Genomic DNA, 23,991 nt, shown 5'->3' on the forward strand with positions numbered 1-23,991 from the left:
TGCTTTAATCTTAGCAACCAAAACTGGTTGGGTCTCAAATTGAGGGACCTCTATCTCTTCATCCCAGTTCTCCCCTTCTGAATTGATTAAGAGTTCTAGCAGATCCCCTTCCTGATTACAACATGTACCCACTGATGGGGTGAGTGCTGCTCCTTAGCCTGAGTTACAAGTCAGGGTTTCTACTTTCTACAGAATTTTTATGTTTGGAAGCAGGTGGCCAGAACCTCGGTGGTATTGACTTGTACCTCCCATGCCTCTCTCAAAGTGCAGCTCATCTGTCAGTGTCTGTACTGCTGTCCATACAGCCATGTCCACTTCTATAATGGCATGACAGCACATCGGAGCATCCAGGCTATTAAAGCAATTCAGTTTATTAGATTATATAAGTAATTAAAACAAATTGTTTTGTAAAGATCTTATAAAACAATTTGTTGTTAGTACTTATATAATCTAATAAATAATATAACCAAGCAATTTACAAGCATATTTATTACATATCATACAATGATTAAAACTGGTAATAAACATTGCAAATGTTTCTGTATTGTCTGGCACAGGAGGAGTTCCATGGTGGGAGAAGGGCTGACATCATGAGTTTCTGCACTACCCTAGTTACGCCACTGATAAAACCATCAAAAAATTTGGCTATTGGTGTATTAAGAGTGAGTTTATTAGATCGATAATATGTTGTTACTGTTATTAAGTGTCATTGAGTTGGTTCTGACTCAATGATCCTACATAGGCGTTCAAATCGCCAACATTGCAGTTAGCAGTCCAATGCTTGTCTCATGGTCCCACACAATGACTCCATGAAATAAAGATAATGTTGTTACGTGCTATCCAGTCGGTTTCGACCCATAGTGACCTTGTATAGGGTTTTCAAGGAACAGCTGGTGAGCTTGAACCACTGACCCTGAACCGCTGACCTTGAGGTTCAAACTGACAGTTCATTAACCCACAGCACCACACCACAACTCCATAAAGGCACTAGGATTTCCTGTTTACTAGACAAGCACTTTAGTCAAAGAAGATAAGGGATTTTAAAATTCCTCTAAGCTGACTGTTGGCTAAGCATTTCGCATATGTTTTTTAATGAACTATATTTCAGCTGTTTTTCTTTTTGCATGTTTATTTGCAAATTTGTTTGGGCATTTGAAAGCTGAGTCCAAGAAGGAAGCATAGAAAGCTTGTAGTCATACTTTCAGGTTCCTACCTTTGCTTGCCACTAATTCTACTGAGACCACAACAAATTGTCCCTTCTGGTAATATGTCTTTATTGATAAAAATAGAGCATTTTTGTGTAGACACTTTAAGACCATCTTACACATTTAAGCATGCCTTTTGTTCAAATGTGACAAGATCAGTGTTTCAAACTTTCAAGTAATATATAAGCAATCAGTAGATTTAGGGTGCAGTTATTTCTTTGCTCTTGTTTTGTTTTATTTGGGGATTTTTTAAAGGTGTAATTTATCTGTGTGTGTCTTGTTGTTTTCTGGGCAGCCCCACAGCCATCACACCACAGTTTCCCAGAGGAGCCATCCACCATCTTCTGGGTGGCAGTGATGACATGGACTGTGGTCATGACTCCTTCCATGATGCCAAAGTCATCATGGATAACCTTGGTTGTGGGGGAGTGGGCAAACAGTTGGTGGTGTAGGAGGCATTGCTGACAATCTTGAGAGAGTTATCATACTTTTCATGGTTTATGCCCATCACAAACATGGGGGCATCAGAAGAAGGAGCAGAGATGATTACCCTTTTGGCACCACCCTTTAAGTGAGCCCCAGCCCTCTCCAAGGTTGTGAAGGCTGTGGTGGACTCCAAACATACTCAGCACCAACATCATCCCCACTTGATGTTGGTGGGATCTTGCTCCTGGAAGATAGAGATGGGCTTCCTATTGATGGCAAGCTTTCTGTTCTCAGCCTTGACAGTGCCATTGAACTTGCCACGGGTGGAATCATACTGGAACATGTAGACCATGTAGTTTAGGTCAATGAAGGGGTCATTGATGGCAACAACTTCCACTTTGTCAGAGTTAACAGCAGCCTTGGTGACCAGGAGACCAATATGGCCAAATCCGTTGACTCCAACCTTCACCATCCTGACTCAGGGATGTGGCTGGGACTGCAAGAGAAGCTGCCGTTGAGTGTCGAATGGGGAGGAATAGAAAGTCCTTTCATCTTCTTTTAATGCTTTCTTTATCATTCAATATTTTGCCCATAGAATCTTTCAATATTACAAGTCGAGGCCTGAATTTTTTCTTCAGTTCCTTCAGCTTGAGAAATTCTAAGAGTGTTATTCCCTTTTGGTTTTCTAACTCCAGGAATTTGCACTTTTCATTATCATACTTGACTTTGTCTTCTAAAGCTGTCCTTTGAAATTTTTTTTTCAGCTCATTTACCTCTTTATATCTTCCATTTTCTGTAGCATCTCTGCAATGGAGAAATAAGTTTCAGAGCTCTTCTGACATCTGTTTTGGCCTTTTCTTTCTTATTAAAAAATAAGCTTCTGCTTTCTTTCTGTATGATGTTCTTGATATCATCCCAAAATTTTTCTGGACTTCAGTCATTAGTGTCTAATGCATCAAATCTGTTCTTTAGATGGTCTCTAAAATCTGGTGGTATATGTTCAAGGTCATATATTGGTTCTAATGAGCTTGCTTATTTTATAATAATAGTAGTATTAACTGTTTTTCCTTGTAGGCATATGCATACTATACTATCACAGACAGTGTTGTACTTCAAGATAGACCCTGAAACTTTCTTTTTGACGATGAATAAGGCCCAATCCTGTTCAATTTGTCATTCTGGGCATAGAAAATCACACAATTGTCAGATTCAAAATGGCATATACCAGTCCATTTCAGCTTACTGATGTCTAGGATATTAATATTTATTTTTTCCATTTCATTTTTGACAGCTTCCAATTTTCCTAGATTCATATTAGTAATTCATGTTCCAATTATTAATGGATGTTTGCAGCTGTTTCTCCTCATTTTTTAAGTTGTGACTAATCAGCAAATGAAGGTCCTGAAAACTTTAGTCCTTTCCCTTCATCACGGTCAGCTCTACTTTGAAGAGGCAGCTTTTCTCTTGACACATTTTGAGTGCCTTCCAATCTAAGGTGTTCATCTTTAGGTATTATACCTGACAGTATTCTAGTGCTATTCATGTTTCCATCTTCTAGCACTCGATCTGACAGTGTTCCTCTGCTATTCATAAGGTTTACAGAGGCTTAACATTCAGAATTAGTTCACCTTTTCTTCTTCCTAACCTTAGTCTAGAAGCTCTATCATAACCTGTCCACTATGAGTGGTCCTTCTGATATTCAAAATATTGGTGGCATCACAACAACACGCAAGCCAACACAGTACAGAAAACTGACAGATAAATGATGCAATGGCAGTGGGTGGATCTTTTCAAGTATTTTGTCTTTTATCCTTATTTTTCTATCCAGATTGAAGTGGGTTACATCATTCTGGAGACCTCATCTGCCCTTCAAGGATGCTCCCTTCCCAGATCTCTGTCAACATCTCCTTCTTCCAGCCATCTGCATTTATGATGATTGGAATCCCAGGACTGGAGACTGTTCATGGTTGGATCTCCATCCCCTTCTCTTCCATGTACACTGTGGCCCTGACTGGAAACTTCCTGATCCTCCTGGCTGTGAAAAGGACCCCTAGCTTACACCAGCCCATGTATTACTTCCTGTCCATGCTCGCCCTCACTGACGTGGGCCTCACCTTGTCTACACTGCCCACTACATTGGCTGTGTTATGGTTTGATCATCGTCTCATTGGCTTCAATGCCTGCTTGGTCCAAATGTTCTTCCTACATTCCTTCTCTGTGGTGGAGTCCTCAGTGCTCCTGGCCATGTCATTTGACCGTTTTGTGGCCATATCTAACCCCTTGCGCTATGCAGCTGTCCTCACAAATAATGTCATCATCAGGATTGGATTGGTCATTGTGGCTCGAGCCACTATGTCCCTCTTCCCAGTGCCATTCTTGCTTAAGCGATTGAACTTCTGCCCAGGCAAGATCCTCTTGTCTCACTCCTTCTGTTTCCATGCAGATGTCATGAAACGAGCTTGTGCTGACATTACAGTCAACATCCTTTATGGTCTCTATGTAGTCCTGTCCACAGTGGGTGTAGACTCCCTGCTTATTGTTATGTCTTACACCCTGATTCTTCATACAGTGATGGGTCTAGCCTCTCCCAGAGAGCGCCTCAGGGCCCTCAATACCTGCGTATCTCATATCTTAGCTGTTCTGGTTTTCTACATCCCAGTCATAGGTGTGTCCATGATCCACCGTTTTGGGAGACATCTACCCCACATAGTACATGCTCTTGTTGCCTATGTGTACCTGGTAGTACCTCCTGTTCTCAACCCTATCATTTATAGTGTCAAATCCAAGCCCATCAGGGAAGCCATGATCAAGGTGCTGAAGGCAAAGGGGTAATGTTGATGAAATCAAGAAACAACTACAAGATTTGAAAACAAATATGGCCAAATAGTCATATGATTATATATCCAACAGGACTTTATTCAGAGTTCAGACCTAGACACACTGTCAAAAGTATGACAAGATAGAAAAAATGGACAAATGAAACTGGGAATCCAGGGAAGAATTAGGAAGAGTGATGGTACCTTGAAGGAATATTAAAAAAAAAAAAAAAAAAAAAAAAGATTTAAAACAGATTCTTGCCCTAAAGCACCTTTTTAATCTGGAACTTAAACTACTTTTGGAAGTCACCTTTCAAATATATAACAGATTGGCCTATAAAATGAACAATAACACCCATGAGGAATGTTCTACTTAGAACAATCAACTATGCAAAACCAAAAAGGTAACATTTGCCCCAAAGCAAAAATTAAGAAGATAAGACGGGGCAAAGAAACTGGAAGAATGGAAACAGAAAAGGAAGTCTGCAAATGGGGAGAGTGCTGACACATTGCAGGATAACCACCGTTATCACAAAACAATTTGTGCATAAATTGATGAATAGAAGACTAATTTTCTGTATAAACTGTCACCTACAACACAATAAAATGTTTTTAAAAATCAAAGCTTAGTGACTTAAAATGAAAGAAGTTAAAGAGAGTCTGACAAACAAATGGATACCCTCAGACCTCATGTGCTCATCAACTTTAGACATTTTGTCCAGTATTTTTCTTGAGTTAGGATGTTAAAATGAACCAAACATGGTCTCTGGAAGACAGAGACTTGTAAATACACAATATGTGATGTTGTTGTTCAGTGGTGTCCAGTCAGTTCTGCATAGGGTTTCCAAGGAGTGGCTGGTGAGTTTGAACCTCCGACTTTGTGGTTCAAACCAATCTTGCAGTCCAATGCTTTATTCCACAGTGCCATACCAGGACTCCAAATACACAATATAGTAAAGTAAAGTGAGACTGTGATAGGTACACAAACATTCTATGGAAACACAGAGGAGAGTTTCTGATCCTGCCAAGAGGGAATTAGAAAGGAGTCAGATCAGAAAATTAAAAGGTGATGAAGTGTTTCCCAGGAAGAGAAGAAGTAGGCCAAGGGAAAAGCATACCAATGAAAATATAGGGACTAATGTGAGGGCATTAATGCAGGGAATACACAGACTACCACACATTTTGAAAACTACACAAATGAAAGTAGACTAAATAGATGATTGGGACATACTAAAAATTACAAACTTATGTACATCAAAACTTCTCCAGAAGAGTAAAAAGGGAACCCACAGAATGGGAAAAAATCTCTGCAACGACATATCAAACAAAGGACTCTTTTCTAAAATATATAGGAAACTACAACACCTCTACAAGAAAAAGATGATCAGAGCTCAGCTAGAAGAAGAAAGAAGGGGGAGGGGGAGAAAGAGTAGTCTGATACAATTTGATGAACTTGATCACCCCTATCGATGCAGTAGCTCAAAAGAGGGAACAAATCTTTACAGCGAGAATCATTCCCACCCTCTCCATACACAGGGTAGACAGGGATCGGCAACTTGGACATTAGGGGACTACCCAAAATGGGGGACTACAAAGGCAAGAAGTGACTGGTTTGCCAGCTTTCTAGAGGGTGCCTAGATACAGAGGGTGTGGAGGAAAGTTGAATCTCCACTGAGTAGTAGCCAATCTGTCTGGACAGGGCTGATGAAAGGAGATGGGGATAGGTCTCTTGTGGTACAATAGTGAACAATTGTTATCAGGACTGACTGTGAAGGTTGGAAATGTAAAGGTAGGCATTTTGTAGCAAAAGGAGGGGAGTGATTGGCTTTGCAGTCCAGGAGCAGAGGTCCTTGGGACCATCAAGGGAGAAGAGCAGAGTGTGGGACCCTACCCAGAGAAGCAGTGACGTCAGAGATGGAGGCAGAGACAATGATGTGGAGAGATGGAGTGGCTGGGGACTCTAGATCCAGAAAGTGAGAGGGGCTGTGTGCTGATGACCGTGGGATGGGCTTGCAGGGTATACCCTTTGGTTGGTTGATAATGCATGAAGGGGATTGTAACCATGGCAATGAAACAATATACGATAGGATAAATATAAAGCTAGTGTTCTCCCATGTAAACTATCACATAATTCACAATAAAACATTTAAAAAAAAAAATGTGATATCATCACATCATCTCACCCCGGCACTAATAGCAAAGTTCAAAATAACAGAAAACAAGAAATGCTGGCAAAGATGTGGAGAGACTGAAAACACTGCTGGTGAATCTGTAAAATGGTAGCCATTGAGGAAAGTGGTATGACACTTTCTCAAAAGTTGGAAATAGAAATACCATGTTGTTGTTGCTGTTGTTAAGTGCCTTTGAGTCTGTTTTGACTCACACAACTCTGTATATGATTTCTGAGAAGCGACTGGTGAGTTTGAGCCACCAACCTTGCAGTTAGCAGTCCAGTGCATCTCCTACAGTGCCACACATTGCTATGGTCTAGCAACCTCTCTACTTGGTATGCAGCCTAAAGAAATAAAGGCCATGACACAAATGGATATATGCACACCCATGTTCATTGCAATACTATTCACAATAGCAAAAAGATGGAGACAACCTAAAGACCCATCAGTGGAAGAATGGATAAGCAAACTTTGGTATATACACACAATGAAATACTATTGTTGTTGTTGTAAGGTGCATTCAAGTAGTTTCTGACTTATTGAGACCTTATGCACGACACAGTGGAATACCACCTGGGCCTGTGCTATTCTCACAATTGTTGCTATGTTTAAGTCTATTGATATGGTCCTTGTGTCACTCCATCTCATTGGAGTCTTCCTATTTTTGGCCTACCCTCCATTTTTCCAAGCACGGATGTCCTTCTCCAGGGACTGCTCCCTCTTAACATGTCCAAAGTACAATAGACAAGTCTCACCAACCTCACTTTTAAGAAGTATTCTGACTGTACTTGTTCCAGTACAGATTTGGTTTCTCTTCTTATAGTCCATGGACTCTTGGTGTTGCACTGTGGGTTAATGTGCTGGACTGCAAAATAGGCTTGAACCAAAAGGTTGGCAGTTCAAGCTCAGCAGCCGTTCCTCAGAAACCCTATGCAGGGTTGCTATGGGTCAGAACTGACTCTATAGCCCTTAGCAATGACAACAGATTTTTTTGGTCTAGTTCTGAGAAATTTCAATTCTTTACATTCAGGTTTAAATCTATGCTGAAGACGGTAGTGTTTGATCCTCACCAGAAGTGTGTCAAGTCCTCTTCCTTTCCAGCAAACAAGGTTGTGAACCACCAACCTTGTGGCTAGCAGTCCAGTACTTACAGTTCAGTGCTATGGCAGGGCTACTGAGTCACCCTGGTGGTATTTAAAATACCTGTGGCATAGCTTCCAGCATTACAGCAACACACAAGACAACACAGTATGACAAATTGACAGACTAGCGATGGAACGGAACACAACACACCATTTAAAAAGACTATCACAGACAGCATTATACTTCAAGAAAGAACATGAACTGTTCTTGATGAAGAATGTGACACCATTCTGCCTTAATTTGTCATTCCTGATCATTGTAAGCCATGTGATTGTCAGATTCAAAATGGCCAATACTAGTCCATTTCTGTTCACAAATGCCGAGGATATTAATCTTTATGTGTTCCATTTTGTTTTTGACAACTTCCAATTTTCTTAGATTCATACTTTGTACATTCCATGTACTGACTATTAATAAATGTTTGCAACTGTTTCTCCTCATTTTGAGTTGTACCCCATCAGCAAGTCCAAGGTGAAGCTGAAGAAAATTAAAACAAGTCCATGAGAGCCAAAATATGGCCTTGAGTATATGTCACCTTCACTCAATTAACAGTAGAAGTAAAAAAAAAAAAAAATTCTTAAAGCTTTGACTTGAATCTAACCATGAGTAATTAATGAAAAAAGTCCAAAATATAGAAACTAATATCCACATACACACATACAACTGATTTGAAATCTTTTAACATTTTAATGTTATTAAAAATTATGTCAGAAGCATTCATAGAGATTAAATAGATTATAGGAACATAACCACATACTAGCATGAACTTTTAAATTTTAGGAATTTGAATATGCATTGTATGTACCTCAAACCAAACCCACTCCCACTGAGTCAATTCAGACTCACAGTATCCCTATATGGATTTTCCAAGACTGCGGATCTTTACAGGAGCAGTCAGTCTCATCTTTCTCCCTTGGATGCTGGTGGATTTTAATAGCCAACCTTGTGGTTAGCAACTTAATGTGTAATCCACAGCAGAGATTTTATTATAAGCTGCTGTCTAGCCAATTCTGACTCATAGTGAACTTACAGGTGTGAGGATAGAACTATGATCTATAGGGTTTTCAGTAGCTGATTTTTTTTCCCAAAGTAGATCACCTGTCTTTTCTTCCTAGGCACCTCTAGGTAGATACAAACTACCAAACTTTCACTTCGAGCCAAGTGTACTAACAATTTGTGCCACCCAAGGATTATAATTATATTATTAGGTTAGTTTAGCTTGCTTAGGTTTGAAAATGGAAATGTGGTTATGTAAGAGTTTTGATTTTTAGAAGTGGAATGCTTAACGTTTAGTTAAGGAGTGCTGTAATGTCTACAATGAAAGGAGTAAAACCAAGAAAGTATATGTGTGTGCGTGTGTGTGCAGAAATCGAGAGGAAGAGAAATAGAAAGTCAATGTTATCAATCTAGGTGATGGGAATACAAGTGTTTATTACAATATTCTTCCAAATTTTTATAGACTCTAATTTTATGAAAATATAAAGTGAGAGTGGAGAAATATATATGCACTATATATATATTGATATCTTCTATGCTAAGGATCCTTCTATGCTTCAAGAGAGACAGAATAGTCTTTCAAATAATTACTGAATGCTGGGAGAAGACCTAAAACTGGGCCTCACTAATTTAACCCATTGGTGTTAGGCATACAGAGTCAGAAGGCAGAGGAAGCAATATAATTTTTATTTATTCATGACTAGATGTGACTTCCCTTAAGACTGGAACTGGGACTTTTCCCATATACCCCAAGGCAAAACTGGTTTTAACTGTGATTTCTAAGCATTCTGTGCTTCCCTCAATTGTACTCAACACATTGTGTTGTAATTATAAATAATTGCAAGTGAGATTGTGTGATCCACAATAACAAAAATACCTGTAAATAGGAGCGATAGTGGTACAGTGGTTAAGCATTTGTCTACTAACCAAAACATTGGAGTTTCAAACTTACCAGTTACTCTGCAAGAGACAGATGTGGGAGTCTGCTTCTGTAAAGATATACAGCCTTGAAAACCCAAGAGGCAGTTCTACTCTGTCTTATAGAGTTGCTATGAGTTGGAATCAACTCCATGGCAGTGCGATATAGCTAAAGAGTAAATTAACTGTTGTTTAAAAATAACATTTTCTTTGTTATGTGAATTTGGTCATGTCCAACTGTTAAAGACAAAGCCAACATTTCTAAACCAATAGCTGCTTCTTGGAGATCCACCAACTTGAAGGCATTTAACAAGTAGGGTGGCTTCTAAATGTAATCATTTCTGAGTTATAAAAAGATTACAATGGACATGTAATATCGGAGAAGACAGATGCCGTTGGAAAATTGTCTACAAGCCAGTGAACTGAGAAATTCTCAGGGCTATGAAAAGGAATGAATCATCATGGCTAGAACCCTGATTTGGACTATTAGTCTCCAGAACTAGGAAACTACCCATCTCTAGAACTGGAAGAACTCCTCCTTAATGCAACTCACTTGTAGTATCTGTTTCACCACAGCATGAGGTAAAACTAAGACAGCTTCTGAATAATTTTGAACATCCTTGAGGAATTTCTTAACTTTACAAGTGAGAAGAGGATAAAACTAAGCTAGAGGAGTGAATAAATGCTCAAAATCACAATATCTTAAATATTCATTTCTCATTTGTGCAGAATTTAGTTCACCTCAGGCAGCCTTCTTGATCAGCTCTCCTCTAAGCATAAACTCTAAGCCCTTGCCACTATATGGGTCTAGCATCCTGGAGTAATTTTCTTCCAGCTCACCTCTATTAAAGAGAATATCAAAGAGCACACCAAGTGATTTAGTGTTGAGATATGGAAGTAATTTACATCATTAATACCATATGCCATTGGCAAGAACACAAGTGCACTGCCCCACTTCCATTGCAAGAGAAGCTATGAAATTAGTCTTTCTATTTGTGCAGGAAAAAGAAATGTCGTCTGTGAGCCTTGAGACAATCTCTGTCACACCTGAAGAAAGATAGTACCATCACTTTATAGAAGTTAGATATTAGCTCTTTCCATTTTTTTAAGAAACTTAAGCACAGGTATTAATATGACATAGGCTCTGAAAATGGCAGGCACCTAATAACAAAGAATCTAGTGTTACATGGCATCATTATGATGAGAACAGCAGAGCCTGCATTCAGTTTCCAGAGGCAGAGAAACAGAGAACTGGGCAATATCATCTGGTGTCCAAAAGCTGTAGTGTTAACAGCACAAATAAGTGCCTGTGCCTGGAAGAGGTAGCAGAGAATCCAATTGGGCCAAGAAATGACCCTCTGATAATTGATTAATATTTTATTGAGTGTGTGTATGTTTGTGTTTGTGTGTATGGTACATATGCTCTTGAGAGCTACATGGTGAGTTAGTAGGTAGAAACTTTATACAAGTATGCCCAGTGAGGTTGAACTAGATTCTGTGACTTTGGTTTAAATAAAACAAAACAAAACAAACCTATTGCCATTCAGTTGACTCCAACTCATGCAACTGTATATGACATAGTAGGACTGCTCCACAAGGCTCCCTATGCTGTAATCTTTCCAGGAGGCGATCGTCAGATCTTTTCTCACATGGAGCCACTGGATGAATTCGTAGACTTACCTTTTGGTCCAATCTGATAATTAGTAGACACACCCTTGAATTGAATGATAAAGGGGGAGGCTTCTTTTTGTAGTCCATTATTAAATAATAAGGAAGCCCCAAAGGGAAGGATTTTGTTTTGGTTCTATATATCAGGACAGGAGGAAAGAGTTAAGTAGCAATAGCAATAATAACAATAGCAACAACAAACTCTTTTGATTACCTTGTACGGCACTGACTGCTATATTTGATACTGAACTTCTTAGAAGCAGGGAATAAAGTTAAGATATTTTCTCTGAAGAAGAGCCTCGCTTTCTTGGCTTCTCTACTAAGGTAATATAATGAAGCACATTAAAATGGCAATTCGCAAATGAATTCTATAAAGGGTCAATAATAAATATTTTAGGCTTTTCAAGAAATATAGTCTCTGTCAGAACTACTCAACTCTGCCATTGTAGCATAAAGGCAATTAGAAACAATGAGCATGATTTTGTTCTAATAAAACTTTATTTATACACAATAAAATTTGAATTTCCTGGTATGGTGATGCAGGTTAATGTGCTGGATTGCAAGGTAGATTTGAACTGTAAGTTCAGTGATTCAAGCTCACCAGCTGCTCCTCAGAAATCCTATACAGGGTTGATATGAGTTGGAACTGACTCAACAGCACTTAACAACAACATAATTTTAATGTGCCACAAAATATTATTATTATTTTAAATTTTTCCAAAAAAAGCTATTCTTAGCTAGTGGAAAGGCAAAAGCTATTCTTAGCTCATGGCCAGCGAGATTTGGACCACAGGCCATAGTTTGGAACCCCTGTCATAGAAGATGATCATTTAGAAACAGAGGGGTCCTTGGCCACAAAAGATGTGGGTCCTGATGGATAATTGAGTCTGTGTCTCCCATTCTTTATGTTTGAAAACATGAGAATCTGAGAGAAAAACCATTATCTAGATATCTAAATTAAAGTGTTAGAAAGAACAAAGACCTTCAGACTAACAGGGGCTCATACTGCTCTCATTTCATTCCATTATATTCATTTTTCACATATTTGTTCATAGTTGTATTCGATGAGGTTTTAAACTAAGAATTTATGTTAAGAACTTTCAGTGCTAATCACTTTATTTACCAAAGGAGCCACTTACTGGGTAAATAAAGTGATTAGACTGAGAACTTCAAGTATACCTGCTGCCATTACACAAGTACAGAGGCAGGAAGACAAGGATCAGCTATTAATAGGACTAAAGCCGCGAGATGTCTTAACAAGAAGTTCCTAAATACAACGCTAGATTAGTTAGAGAGGAAACTAAATGCCTACCTGGAAAATGAAAGACAGATTTGAAATGCCTGACCCACTACCCTATAGGTCTCTTTTACAGTCCCTTCCCACAATATAGCATTGAGCATCAAAAGACTTGTAACCTCATGCAATTACTGGTCTACACTGAACATCTATTTCCCTATTGGTTCAATAGGGATGCTAATCATATTCCTGACTAATTTAAATGGTCAATAAGAGAATTCAATAAGAAAAGGAATGTTCATAGCCTATGTAAACTGTCATAAGGTAATGTGTTAACTTTCATTAATACATGCAAATGTAGTCTTTTCAAAGCTTTATTTCCAAGCTTTCACTCAAAGACTGATAGTGAGAGAAAGGAAATGACTTATTCTTTGTGCAGGTTTTTTGTTTGTTTGTTTGTTAAGGAAGTCCAGGCATACCCCTTTTCCTGTGATATAATGTAGTTGGGATTTCTGAAGAGGAAGTTAAGATTTTTAAGTCAAATTATCAGGTTTCATTTGATAATGTCTGAAAATTTGATAAATGTTCTTTAAATGCATCACTTTTATCTCCTGTATACTATCACATGCTCTTCATTATATATTAAAACAATTTAGATAGTTGGATTCAATAGGTACATAGGAAATATTAGCTCTCCAACTGCAACCAGCTTGGGGCTTTAGTAACCATATATAGAGAAGAACCAAATGGAAAATAATCTTGGAAAATAGAAATTGAGAGTGTCTACTGCTCTTTTCCACATGGAGAGTCTCCACTCAGTTTCATATTTGAAGATCAAACTTGTATCTTTATTAAGAATTTTTTTCTTAATACTGTCTTCCAAAGTGCTGATATTATAATCTGAATCAAAAGACTTTGTACGTGAAAGAAGTTAGAGCACTGGCATCTAGGGGTCTGATGTCTGAGTGGTCATCACATGGAAAAGACGAAAGATGCGCTGCCGGATCTGCTTTGTCTTCACTCCATAGACGATAGGATTGAGTACCGGAGGAACAAGCAGGTAGATGTTGGCCATGATGACAGGCAGCAGGGAATCATGCCTCTTGCCAAAGCGATGTACCATAGACAATCCAATGAAAGGTACATAAAATATGAAAACTGCACACACATGAGAGACACAAGTGCCAAATGCTTTTGCCTGGGCTTCACGTGTCAAACCCAACACAGTTTTGAGGATAAGCAGATATGAGAAGGAGATGAGAAGTGAGTCTAGGCCAATGGCAGAAATGATGACAATAAGGCCATATATGATATTGACACGGATGTCAGCACAGGCCAGCTTCATGACATCTTGGTGTAGACAGTATGAATGGGAGAGGATATTGGACCGGCAGAAAGGCAGCCTTTTGATGAAGACAGGCAGGGGTGCCATGAGTGCAGCACCCCGTACCACAGCAGCCATGCCTATCTTGGCAACACGAGGCAACGTGAGCACTGTGGCATGATGGAGTGGGTGGCATATGGCCACATAACGGTCAAAGGCCATAGCCAGCAGCACTGTGGACTCCATGCCAGATAGAGAATGGATGGCAAACATCTGGAGCAGACAAGCATCAAACTGGATAGTAGTGGAATTGAACCAGAAGATGGCCATCATTTTGGGCATGGATGAAGTGGAGATGAGAACATCAAGGCCAGATAGCATGCAAAGGAAAATATACATGGGCTCATGTAGGCTGTGCTCAGTCCGTACAATGTAAATGATGGTCATATTACCTAGAACAGCAATTAGGTACAGGGAGCACAATGGGAAAGCCAGCCAGAACTGAGCCTTCTCCAAACCTGGGAGACCTATTAGGATGAAATATGTAGCACTGGATTCATTGCCATTGGAGTCCATCATCATGAAGAAACTGAACTTCAACCAATGTCAGGTATGTAGAAGCTGGAATGCAAAGATAAGCCAATGTCAAATCTTCCAAAATCCCAAAACCACACCTCTTTCCCTCTATCGTGATGTCCCAATCTCTGATCAAATTCTTACTTCATTGCCTGTCCAAACACTGATTCAATTATGAATTCAACCAAATTAATCTTCAATACTCAAAGTCAAAGAGTGCTGGTGTGGCTCTGTGGGTTAATGCACCAGACTGCAAAGCCGTTTGAACTGCAAGGTTGGCGGTTCAAGTTCACCAGCTCCTCCTCAGAAACCCTATACAGGGTCACTATGGGTTGGAACTGACTTGACGGCACTTAACAACAAAAATTCAAAGTAAAGATGTAGACTCACCCAGTCTTATTTATTCATCTTGCCTCTTAAGTCAATCCTTAAGTAAATAAGTAAAATACTAAGGCAAAAATAAGAACATTTTAAATGATTTAGTTCACTAAACAAAGGCTACAGACTCTGTAAACATCAATCTTAAATGATAAAAAAAAAAAATCTCATTACTTTCTCTGTTCTATTCTACCCTTATATTCCCCTTGGCTTAATACCATCTGTAATTTTATTATTAGAATTACATTTGTTGTTGTTGCTAAGTGCCGTCAAGTCAGCTCCAACTCATAGCAACTCTATGTACAACAAAACAAAACACTGCCCGGTCAGTACTGTAGTATCCTCACAATTGCTTTTGCATTTTGAGACCATTGCTGCTGCCACTGTGCCAATTCATCTCATTGGGTGGATGGGAGGGTCTTCCTCTTTTCCACTAACCCTCCAATTTACCAAGCATAACGTCCTCCTCCAGGGACTGGTCCTTCCTGATATTATGTCTGAAGTATGAGAGACAAAGTCTTGACATCCTTGCTTTCAAGGAGCATTCTGGATGTACTTCTTCCAACACAGATTTACTTGTTCTTCTGGCTAGATTATCGTTACGTTTAACTCCAGTACAAACGTAGTAAGAATTATAATGATCTTCAGAGAAAAATTGAAATGTAACCTTATTAGTAATATGATTGGTCTCACCAACTCTAGCTTTAACCCTAACTCTAACATTAACATAAAACATAACTTAATAATCATTTCAGTTTTGATCTGAAACCTACTAACAACACATACTTTGTTATCATAAACCCTAATCCAATAAAAACCTGATTCTAAATACATCCTGAACTCTAGCTCAATCTTTATTTCATCACTCTTGTCCAAATATCCAACCTTTCAGATTATCCAATCTATGCCAGAAAAGGGAACAAGAATGACAGATGCTGGTATCACACCCAGTTCTGTCTCACCAGTTCAGTGCACCTATCTCCTATCTGTGATGCTGGTTGCTAAGAGCTGATAATTTCACTTTCTTCAAAGAATTGTCCTCAGTCAAATAGGTGGCTATGCTTTCCCTCACCCAGACGGACATCTTGAGGCAATAACTGCCTGAAATGGGTGACCCCACACACACACCTTGTCTCCAGGTGGGACCAACTCTGTGATGCAATTTATGCTTCAGAGTTTCCCCAAGATCCGTCTGAGTCTTCAGCTGACACAACAATCCTGTTCAGTTCTCTTCCCCTGTCCTATTCTGCTTCCTGTTCTTCTCATGACAAAATGTATCATTTTTGTCCCTCAGCATGTCAGTTATTAATATATCATTTGAGCAAAATACATATTGATAAGTGATATGTTGAATAGTATATCATTTAAGCAAAAATAGCCACCTCAGGAACCCATCTTAACAGAGTGGTATTGGCAGTTAGAAGACTAACCCTGAGAGATGATGGCATTGGAAATACTGGAGAAATAATCAATCCTAGACCATGGTTCAGATATCTATGAATCTGACTATAAAATCAGTAAGCATAAAGAGAGATTGATGCTAAGGGAGGAACCTCCATACATAGGTTATCTCAGATTGTATCTCTGTTGAAACAATCCTCCTATCTCTAATCCACAAATATTAATGTGTTTTGACTATTTACTACATCATGCTCACTGTAGTTTTTAATAGTTTTGCATACATATCATATATAAAACATATGGTTAGCTAAAGTTAGGAAACAACCTCCTCTTCCCATTGTTGGCATTGTGCCACTAGTTTTCTAGAACATATGCAGATTATTTTGAATAGACTCAGGTAATGTTCATCATCTTTGTTCCAAAATTGAGCAGTACACAGAGTCTCTCAGACCAGATCCAGAGTTCAGTGGGAAAACATGAGGAGCATGTGTCTTTAAACAGAGAGTGGCCAAATTTAACTTAAACAACTGGAGATAGATTAAACCTAGAACTTCAAGCAAAGAGACCAAAGCCACCAATGTTCTTTTTAATCATCCTTACCACCTTCTCTGTACCATGTAAAACTGTGAACAATTCCCTTTTCCTTAACTTTTCTCTCTTTCTTTTCTGCTCTTCCTCATCTCTCTCTAATCACTAGCTCTTGGTTTCCTTTCTTTATCTTTACCAGTTTACACTTGTCATTTAAATGATAATGCTGTCTAGAATTTTATAATCAGTGATTTTCCCATTGAAAACCCTCTCTTTGGCCATCTCACACTCTGCAATAAATTAACTTGTCATACATCAACTATTGGTTCCTAAATCTATTTAATGTGTCATGAATTATCTTTGATGATCTAGATTTATGATTCTGAAACCTTACTGAAGAGTTCAGCTGGCTGTCTTTCAAGCACATGCAACTCTCCATGTCTAAAAAAAATGAATTGTTTCTTCCCAAGACAGTATTGTATAGCTCTAAAGAGCCAGAACCGTTAAATCAACCTTCAGTTCAAATTCAAGATGTACAATTTCCTCAACTGTGTGATCTTGGGAAAGTCATCTGACCTTTCTAAGCCTCATTTTCCTAACCTTTGTTGTTATTGTTAAGTGCCCACGCATAGCAACTCTGTATAGGGTTTCCAGAATCAGCTGGTGGGTTTGAACTGCCAGCCTTGTGGTTTGCAGTATATTAACCCTACAGTGCCAAAATGACAAAAAGTAATTCATGCCCAGTAAAGGAGCTCTGGTAGCATAGTGGTTACGAGTCGGGCTGCCAACCTGAAGATCAGCAGTTCGAAACTACCAGCGGTTCTGAGGGAGAAAGATGAGTCATTCTGTTCCCGTGCAGGGCCACTATGAGTCAGAACTGACTCCACGGTTCTCAACAACAACAAAAATATTGATATGAGGAATAAATGAGATCATGAATAGAAAACATGTTACCCGATTCCTGGCACACAGTATGTACAAAAATGTACATCTGTTGTCAACCATTTTTCTCCAGTGTTACCTTTTTCTATTTTGATGGCTAAAACAGTCACATAAGATAAAAGCTCCTATTCAGATTGCCATGCCTATAGTGTAAACTTTCCTCATCTGGATAATCCTGTAATCTTCTAATGAAATTGTTTATCAAATTGAATCTTAAAAAAGGGACTAAACTCCATAGGATTAGAAGGCCCTTGTTTCAGCATTGGATGCTAGGTTTCTTTCTTATCTCTTCTTATCATGACTTCTATTCTCCATCCACATTGGATGGAAGAAGTACAGTCAGAATGCTCCTTAAAAGCAAGGATGATGAGAATTCATCTCACATACTGTGGACACTTTATAAGGAGGGGCCAACCCCTGGAAAAGGACATTGTGCTCAGTAAAGTCAGCAAAAAAAGAGGAAGACTCTCAATAAGATGGAACAACACAGTGATCCCACCAATGGGCTCAAACTTAACAATTGTGAAAATGATGCAAGATCAGACAGTGTTTCGTTCTATGAGTAGGAACTCTTCAAAAGACTCCTAACATCATCAACATACTCTAGCCACACTGGAATATATGTGTTTTCATAGACCATTGATTCCTGTGATTCTGCTTTTTTGTTATTGTTTTCATCTTATTCATTTGTCAAGAAAAACTATTCTCCCCAGATTTCCCTTCTTGACTACCCACTGGACAAAGTCTTACTCATCTTTCATAGCCTGACTTAGTGTCTCTCTCCTCTGATACTTTCCCTAAGCCCCCTTTAGTCCTGGATGTAAGTAAATGTTTCCTTCTCTGTCCTTTCAAAGAACTTTGTTTAGGTTTCTTTTTATCTATTTCCCATCCTGAACTATAATTACTGTTACATTTATCTTCTCCTTAATTATGAACTTCTTGCAGGCAGGGGCTCCATCATATTTATTAATTAGTATCCAAATGAGACTTTTAAATAGGTGAAAGTATTTATAAGGTCAGTGCATGGTAGTCTTAACACAAAACAAGAATATCTAGGGTCAGACAGAAAACTTCTCCCTTATCCAAGGACTTCAATGACATGAGAGGACATGTGGAGAACAGGATTTCTGCCAAATTCTGGCTCCAAATGAAGTCCAAGTGGCCATGCAGCATAGTTTATTCTGACATCCCTCACCTGGAAAGATGAACTAGAAGACTCTGGCACTCTGGAGGGCCAGGCATCTATCTATGTCAGCCTGGACTATCACATGAGAAGAGCAGCTAGAGCTGGTAAGCTGCTCCTCAGAAATCCTATACAGTGCCATGAGTCAGAAGCGACTCGATAGCACTTAAAAACAACAACAACTGTGGTAGCTGGATATTAGTTTCTCTCTATTACTGGAGGGCTAGAACTGTGTTTTGTTAGCTTGCTATCTCAGTATCTCCAATGCTTAATTAATGCCATCACAGTTGTTGTTGTTGTTAAGTGCCATTGAGTTGCTCCTGACCCATAGCGACCCTGTATAGGGTTTCCAGGGAGTGACTGGTGAGCTTGAACCATCAATCTTATAGTTCAAATGACTTTGCAGTCTGGCACATTAACCCACTGCACCACACCCAGCCATCACAGTATATTATGTTAAATGGTAGGACAAAGATTATGCAGACTCCTAGTGTGGCACTGTAGAACAAGCACTGTACTCCTAAGCACAAGGTCATCAGTTCAAACCCATGAGCCACTCCTTGGAAATTCTGTACAGGGTTGCTATGAGTCAGCACCAACTTCTACAACATTTTACAACAAGCACAGCATAGAGGGTCACTAGAGTAGGAGCTGACTTGATGGCACTTAGGAACAGAATAGACAAAGTCACCGTTCATATGAAACTCAATCACTAAAAAAAGGACGTCAAAAAATAAATGAGAAAGAATATTTCATATAAAGATAAGTACACTAAAAACATAGTAGAGAAAAACAGGGGAAGGTCATCAATATATGAGATACAAGGTCACTGAAAACCTCTCTGAAGAGATGAAGTATGAGCCAAGAGCTATATGTAATTAAAAAAATACCAGCCATACTAAGATATAAGGAGCCCTTCAAGCTGGTCGGTGGTTCAAGCTCACCAACTGCTCCTCAGAAACCCTATACAGGGTCGCTATGGGTCAGATTCAACTCGACGGCACTTAATAACAATAACAATAACCTAATAGGAGTCCTGGCGTGGTGCTGTGGGTTAATGTGTCAGACTGAAAAGCTGTTTGAACTGCAAGGTCGGCAGTTCAAGTTCACCAGCTGCTCTATTCAGGGTCACTATGGGTCAGAATTGACTCGAGGGCACTTAACAACAATAACCTAATGTGCATGTGAAAGCTGGACAGTGAATAAGGAAGACCATAAAAGAATTGATGCTTTTGAGTTATGACTTCTGACAGATGCTTTTGAGTTATGATATTGAAAGTGCCATGGGCTGCCAAAAGAACCAACAGATCTGTGTTGGAAGAAGTGCAGCCAGAGTGCCCATTGGAGGTCAAGATGGCCAAACTTTGTCTCTCATACTTTGGATATATTGTCAGAAGGGACCAGTCATTGAAGAAGGATAACATGTTTGGTAAGATGGAGGGTCAGAGAAAAAGAAGATCCCCAGCGAGATGGATTGACAAAGTGGCAGCATCGATGGACTCAAATGTGGCAACAATTGTAAGGTTGGCCCAGGACTGGACAGTGTTTCATTTTGTTGTACATAGGGTTGCTGTGAGCCTGTACTAACTTGATGGCACCTAACAACAACAACAGCAACATAGAGTTCTGGAGTCCCGGTGTGGTGCTGTGGGCTAATGCACCAGACTACAAAGTTATTTGAACTGCAAGGTCTGCGGTTCAAGCTCACCAGCAGCTGCTTGGACAACCTATACAGGTTCACCATGGGTTGGAATTGACTCGAAGGCACTTAACAATAACAACAACAACAATGGCACAGAGGAGTTCTGGTGTGGCACTGTGGGTTAAAGTGCCAGGCTGAAAAGCATTTTAACTGCAAGATTGCTGGGTCAAGCTCATCAGCTTCTCCTCCAAAACCCTATACAGGGTGACTATGAGTCAGAGTCAACTTGAAGGTCATTAACAACAACAACAATTGTAAGTGTTTGCTCAGCTTCTAACTTGTGGTTTGAATTCACCAGCCCCTCCAGGGGAGAAAAGACCTGGGGATCTGCTCCTAAAGCAATCACAGCCTAAGGAACCCTATGGAGTAGCGCTACACTGTCCTCTAGTGTCACTATGAATCAGAAGTGACTCAGTGGCACTCAACAACAGCATATGAAGAGGTAGGGAAAGACCATTGCAAACCAAGAACACAAGAGGAAAAGGTCTTGCTAAATGAGTTTGGGGTTTGCAGATCAGAAAGAGGTGTCTAGAGCAAAGAAAGGATTGTTGTTGTTAAGTGCCGTTGAGTCAGTTCCAACCCATAGCAACCCTGCACAAGGTTTCCGAGGGTGTAAATCTTTACAGGAGTAGAAAGCCTCATCTTTCCCCCACGGAGCTGCTGGTAGTTTCGAACCGCTGACCTTCAGGTTTGCAGCCCGATTCGTAACCTCTACGCTACCAGAGCTCCTTATAGGGGAGCCTTATCAGAAGCAGAGAGGCTGCCAGGGTTCAAGCAGGGCAGTGGTTTGTAGAAGATGAAAAAGAACTTTGATTTAATTCTGAGTGACTTGGAGGAATTTAAACAACAGATGTTATCTTTTTTTTTTTTTTTTTAAGTACATTCTAGCAAAGAGAAAGAGAACATACCTTGTTTGGAAAGTTGTGACTGGTTCAGTAGGGTTGGAGAAGAGTGAAAACTAAGTGAAGTCACAGTGTGACAAATCCCTTTTGTAACTGGACTGAAGACTGAACCCTGATCCAAGGCCAAACTGAACCAGGATCGAAGCCCCAGCAAGATTTAGTTTCATCTCAGATAACACCTGACTTCTGCCAGAGGGTATAGAATGAGTCCCAGCCCTGTTTGGAGACCATCCACAAACTCAGTTACAAACTGAGCTTCAACCACACCAATAACTTGGGTACAGACTCTGCTCACACACCAAACCACAATCCAACCCTAGCTCAGTCCCAAACTAGTCTGCTCTCTGCTCCCATTCATTCATGCCAATCCCTATCAATCCCTATCTGTCACTAGAAAATTGCCAGCATCTAAAACCCCAATGCTTCCCATCACCACACAAACATAAAATTTGCTAAGGCTGTCTGTCCTCTGAGCCAGGAGCCTCCTTAATATTCTCCACTACACCCCTGTGCTTCTGTTTCTTCATTCTCTCAGCAAATATAATGGGAGAACTCTATCTATGAGAACTCATAAACCTGAGCATACTCCTGATTCTCCTGCACTCACCTCAACCGCACTGAAGGAACGTGTACCCCTTTTTCAGTCTTCTTAAAGAAGCCTGACAGGCTGTACTGAAGTATAGCTTTCTCTGTCTCCGCCTCCTCCTTCGGGCCTCCCCATTGCAGAGCTATTTATTCTCTGTCTTACCTCCTCTTTCCGTTTCTCCCTGCTAGTGTTAAAGTGCTGCTCAGAGGGTCCATCTTGAGGTACACTTCACTTCACTAGCCAACTATGGTTCTGATTTCCTTCTTGCTTCTGTGTCCTGGGAGTATGTGTCTTGGGGCATAGGAGCAGAGAGGGACTTGATAGAGGGGGTCTCCAGAGTCTTCCCCAAAAAGGATACTAGTACCAGCTGTGATATGTGTGACAGTCTCCAAGTATGGAATGAGTGGGGAAAGACTCAATGAAGCTCAATGTGTGGCTTCAGCCTTTGTGAGCTACCTTTCTCCAAATTCCTCCCAAAGCTTATCATATGTGTTGTTGTTTTTATTGTAAAGTGCCATCCAGTCAGTTCCAACTCAGTGACACTGTATAGGGTTTCCAAGGAGCAGCTGGTGGGTTTGAACTGCCCATTTTGTGGTTAGTGATCCAGTGGTTTATTCTACAGCACCACACCAAGACTCATTTAACCAGAGGAAAAGCAGAAATTGCTCACAGGAAGACCCAGTGATTAAATTCCTGCTCGTCTCTATCCTGCAGCTTTTTCCCTCTGTTTTCTTTTCCTTGATAACCCTCCTTGGATCCTTTCTGAAGCTGGAACCCGATGGGCCCATCCTTACCTCCCCAAAGCCCGATAGCCACATCTTCTTTGTCTCCCAGACTCTGGAGCCTGCATTTGGCTAACTCATAACAGGGTCCCCAGGGATAATGATCCTTCCTTCCATTCCCTGAACTTGGATTACCAAACTCCAGTCTGAGGAAGGAGGATGTGGCTTCCTTAACCCTCGCCAGCCCCAACACTAGCCATAAAATACCAATGCCATCTGGTTTCTCTCTTAAGGACAAAAATAGGAAAAGAACCTTTTAGAACAATTTGAATATGAAACTAAATATGCTACATTTTTAAATAAGTGGTACTACAGGATAAGAACTAGATTGCTAACCACATTTGGAGCCTACCAGCTGCTCTATGGCAAAAAGATGAGGTTTTCTGCTCCTGTAAAGATCTGCAGCCTCAGAAACCATATATGGGTTGTTAAGAGTTGGAGCTTACTTGACAGAAAACAACATCAATGTGTCTATAAATAAAGTAAAGTAATTTTTAGTTGGTGTCTCCTTAGTTTTTTACTGATTATTATAAATTATTATAATTTGTCTCCTGTAAAGATCTGCAGCCTCAGAAACCATATATGGGTTGTTAAGAGTTGGAGCTTACTTGACAGAAAACAACATCAATGTGTCTATAAATAAAGTAAAGTAATTTTTAGTTGGTGTCTCCTTAGTTTTTTACTGATTATTATAATTTGAAGTCCTGGTGTGGTGCTGTAGGATAAACACTGGACTGCTGACCACAAGTTTGTTGGTTCAAACCCACAAATTGCTCCTTGGAAACCTTATACAAGGCCACAATGCATCAGAAGTGACTCGACAGCACTTAACAACAAAAATATAATTTGAAAATTTATAGCATGTGGCATGACAAATAAAGCACTGAAAAAACAATGTCAAATCAAGTTGTTGAAACTCAGTTATCATTAAACTATTGGTTACAAGAGCTGTTGGTAACTGCAGAGCCTGCAGACTGATACTTGAACCATCTCTACTTCTTCCCTCATCCTCTCATTGCCTTAGACAATGTAATTCTTTTTTTTTTTTAATAATATATGAGGAGGCTTGACAAATTTCATCAGAAGTTTCTATTATCATCTAATTCC

General features: G+C 39.7%; 2 protein-coding genes across 2 annotated transcripts; one reads left to right on the forward strand and one right to left on the reverse strand.

Annotated features, from left to right (window-relative positions):
• Nucleotides 1–3,506: 3,506 nt before the first annotated feature.
• LOC102828066 (olfactory receptor 51I2-like) lies at nucleotides 3,507–4,463 on the forward strand. The gene has a single exon (XM_006870370.1). The coding sequence runs from the start codon at nucleotides 3,507–3,509 to the stop codon at nucleotides 4,461–4,463; it is 957 nt and encodes a 318-aa protein (XP_006870432.1).
• An 8,975-nt stretch (nucleotides 4,464–13,438) lies between these two features.
• Nucleotides 13,439–22,222, reverse strand: LOC102828325 (olfactory receptor 51E1-like). The gene is made up of 2 exons (XM_006870241.1): nucleotides 22,124–22,222; nucleotides 13,439–14,525 (listed from the first exon to the last, which is right to left on the reverse strand). Exon 2 carries the CDS (start codon nucleotides 14,484–14,486, stop codon nucleotides 13,527–13,529), a length of 960 nt encoding a protein of 319 aa, XP_006870303.1. The 5' UTR covers nucleotides 14,487–14,525; nucleotides 22,124–22,222; the 3' UTR covers nucleotides 13,439–13,526.
• Nucleotides 22,223–23,991: the final 1,769 nt, after the last annotated feature.

Source organism: Chrysochloris asiatica, unplaced genomic scaffold, assembly GCF_000296735.1.
Source record: "Chrysochloris asiatica unplaced genomic scaffold, ChrAsi1.0 scaffold00140, whole genome shotgun sequence".
Taxonomy (NCBI): domain Eukaryota; kingdom Metazoa; phylum Chordata; class Mammalia; order Afrosoricida; family Chrysochloridae; genus Chrysochloris; species Chrysochloris asiatica.

Bases quoted from the DNA above. Each gene is read 5' to 3' on its own strand.
- LOC102828066 (XM_006870370.1), top strand. From the start codon at position 3,507: ATGCTCCCTTCCCAGATCTCTGTCAACATCTCCTTCTTCCAGCCATCT.
- LOC102828325 (XM_006870241.1), bottom strand. From the start codon at position 14,486: ATGATGATGGACTCCAATGGCAATGAATCCAGTGCTACATATTTCATC.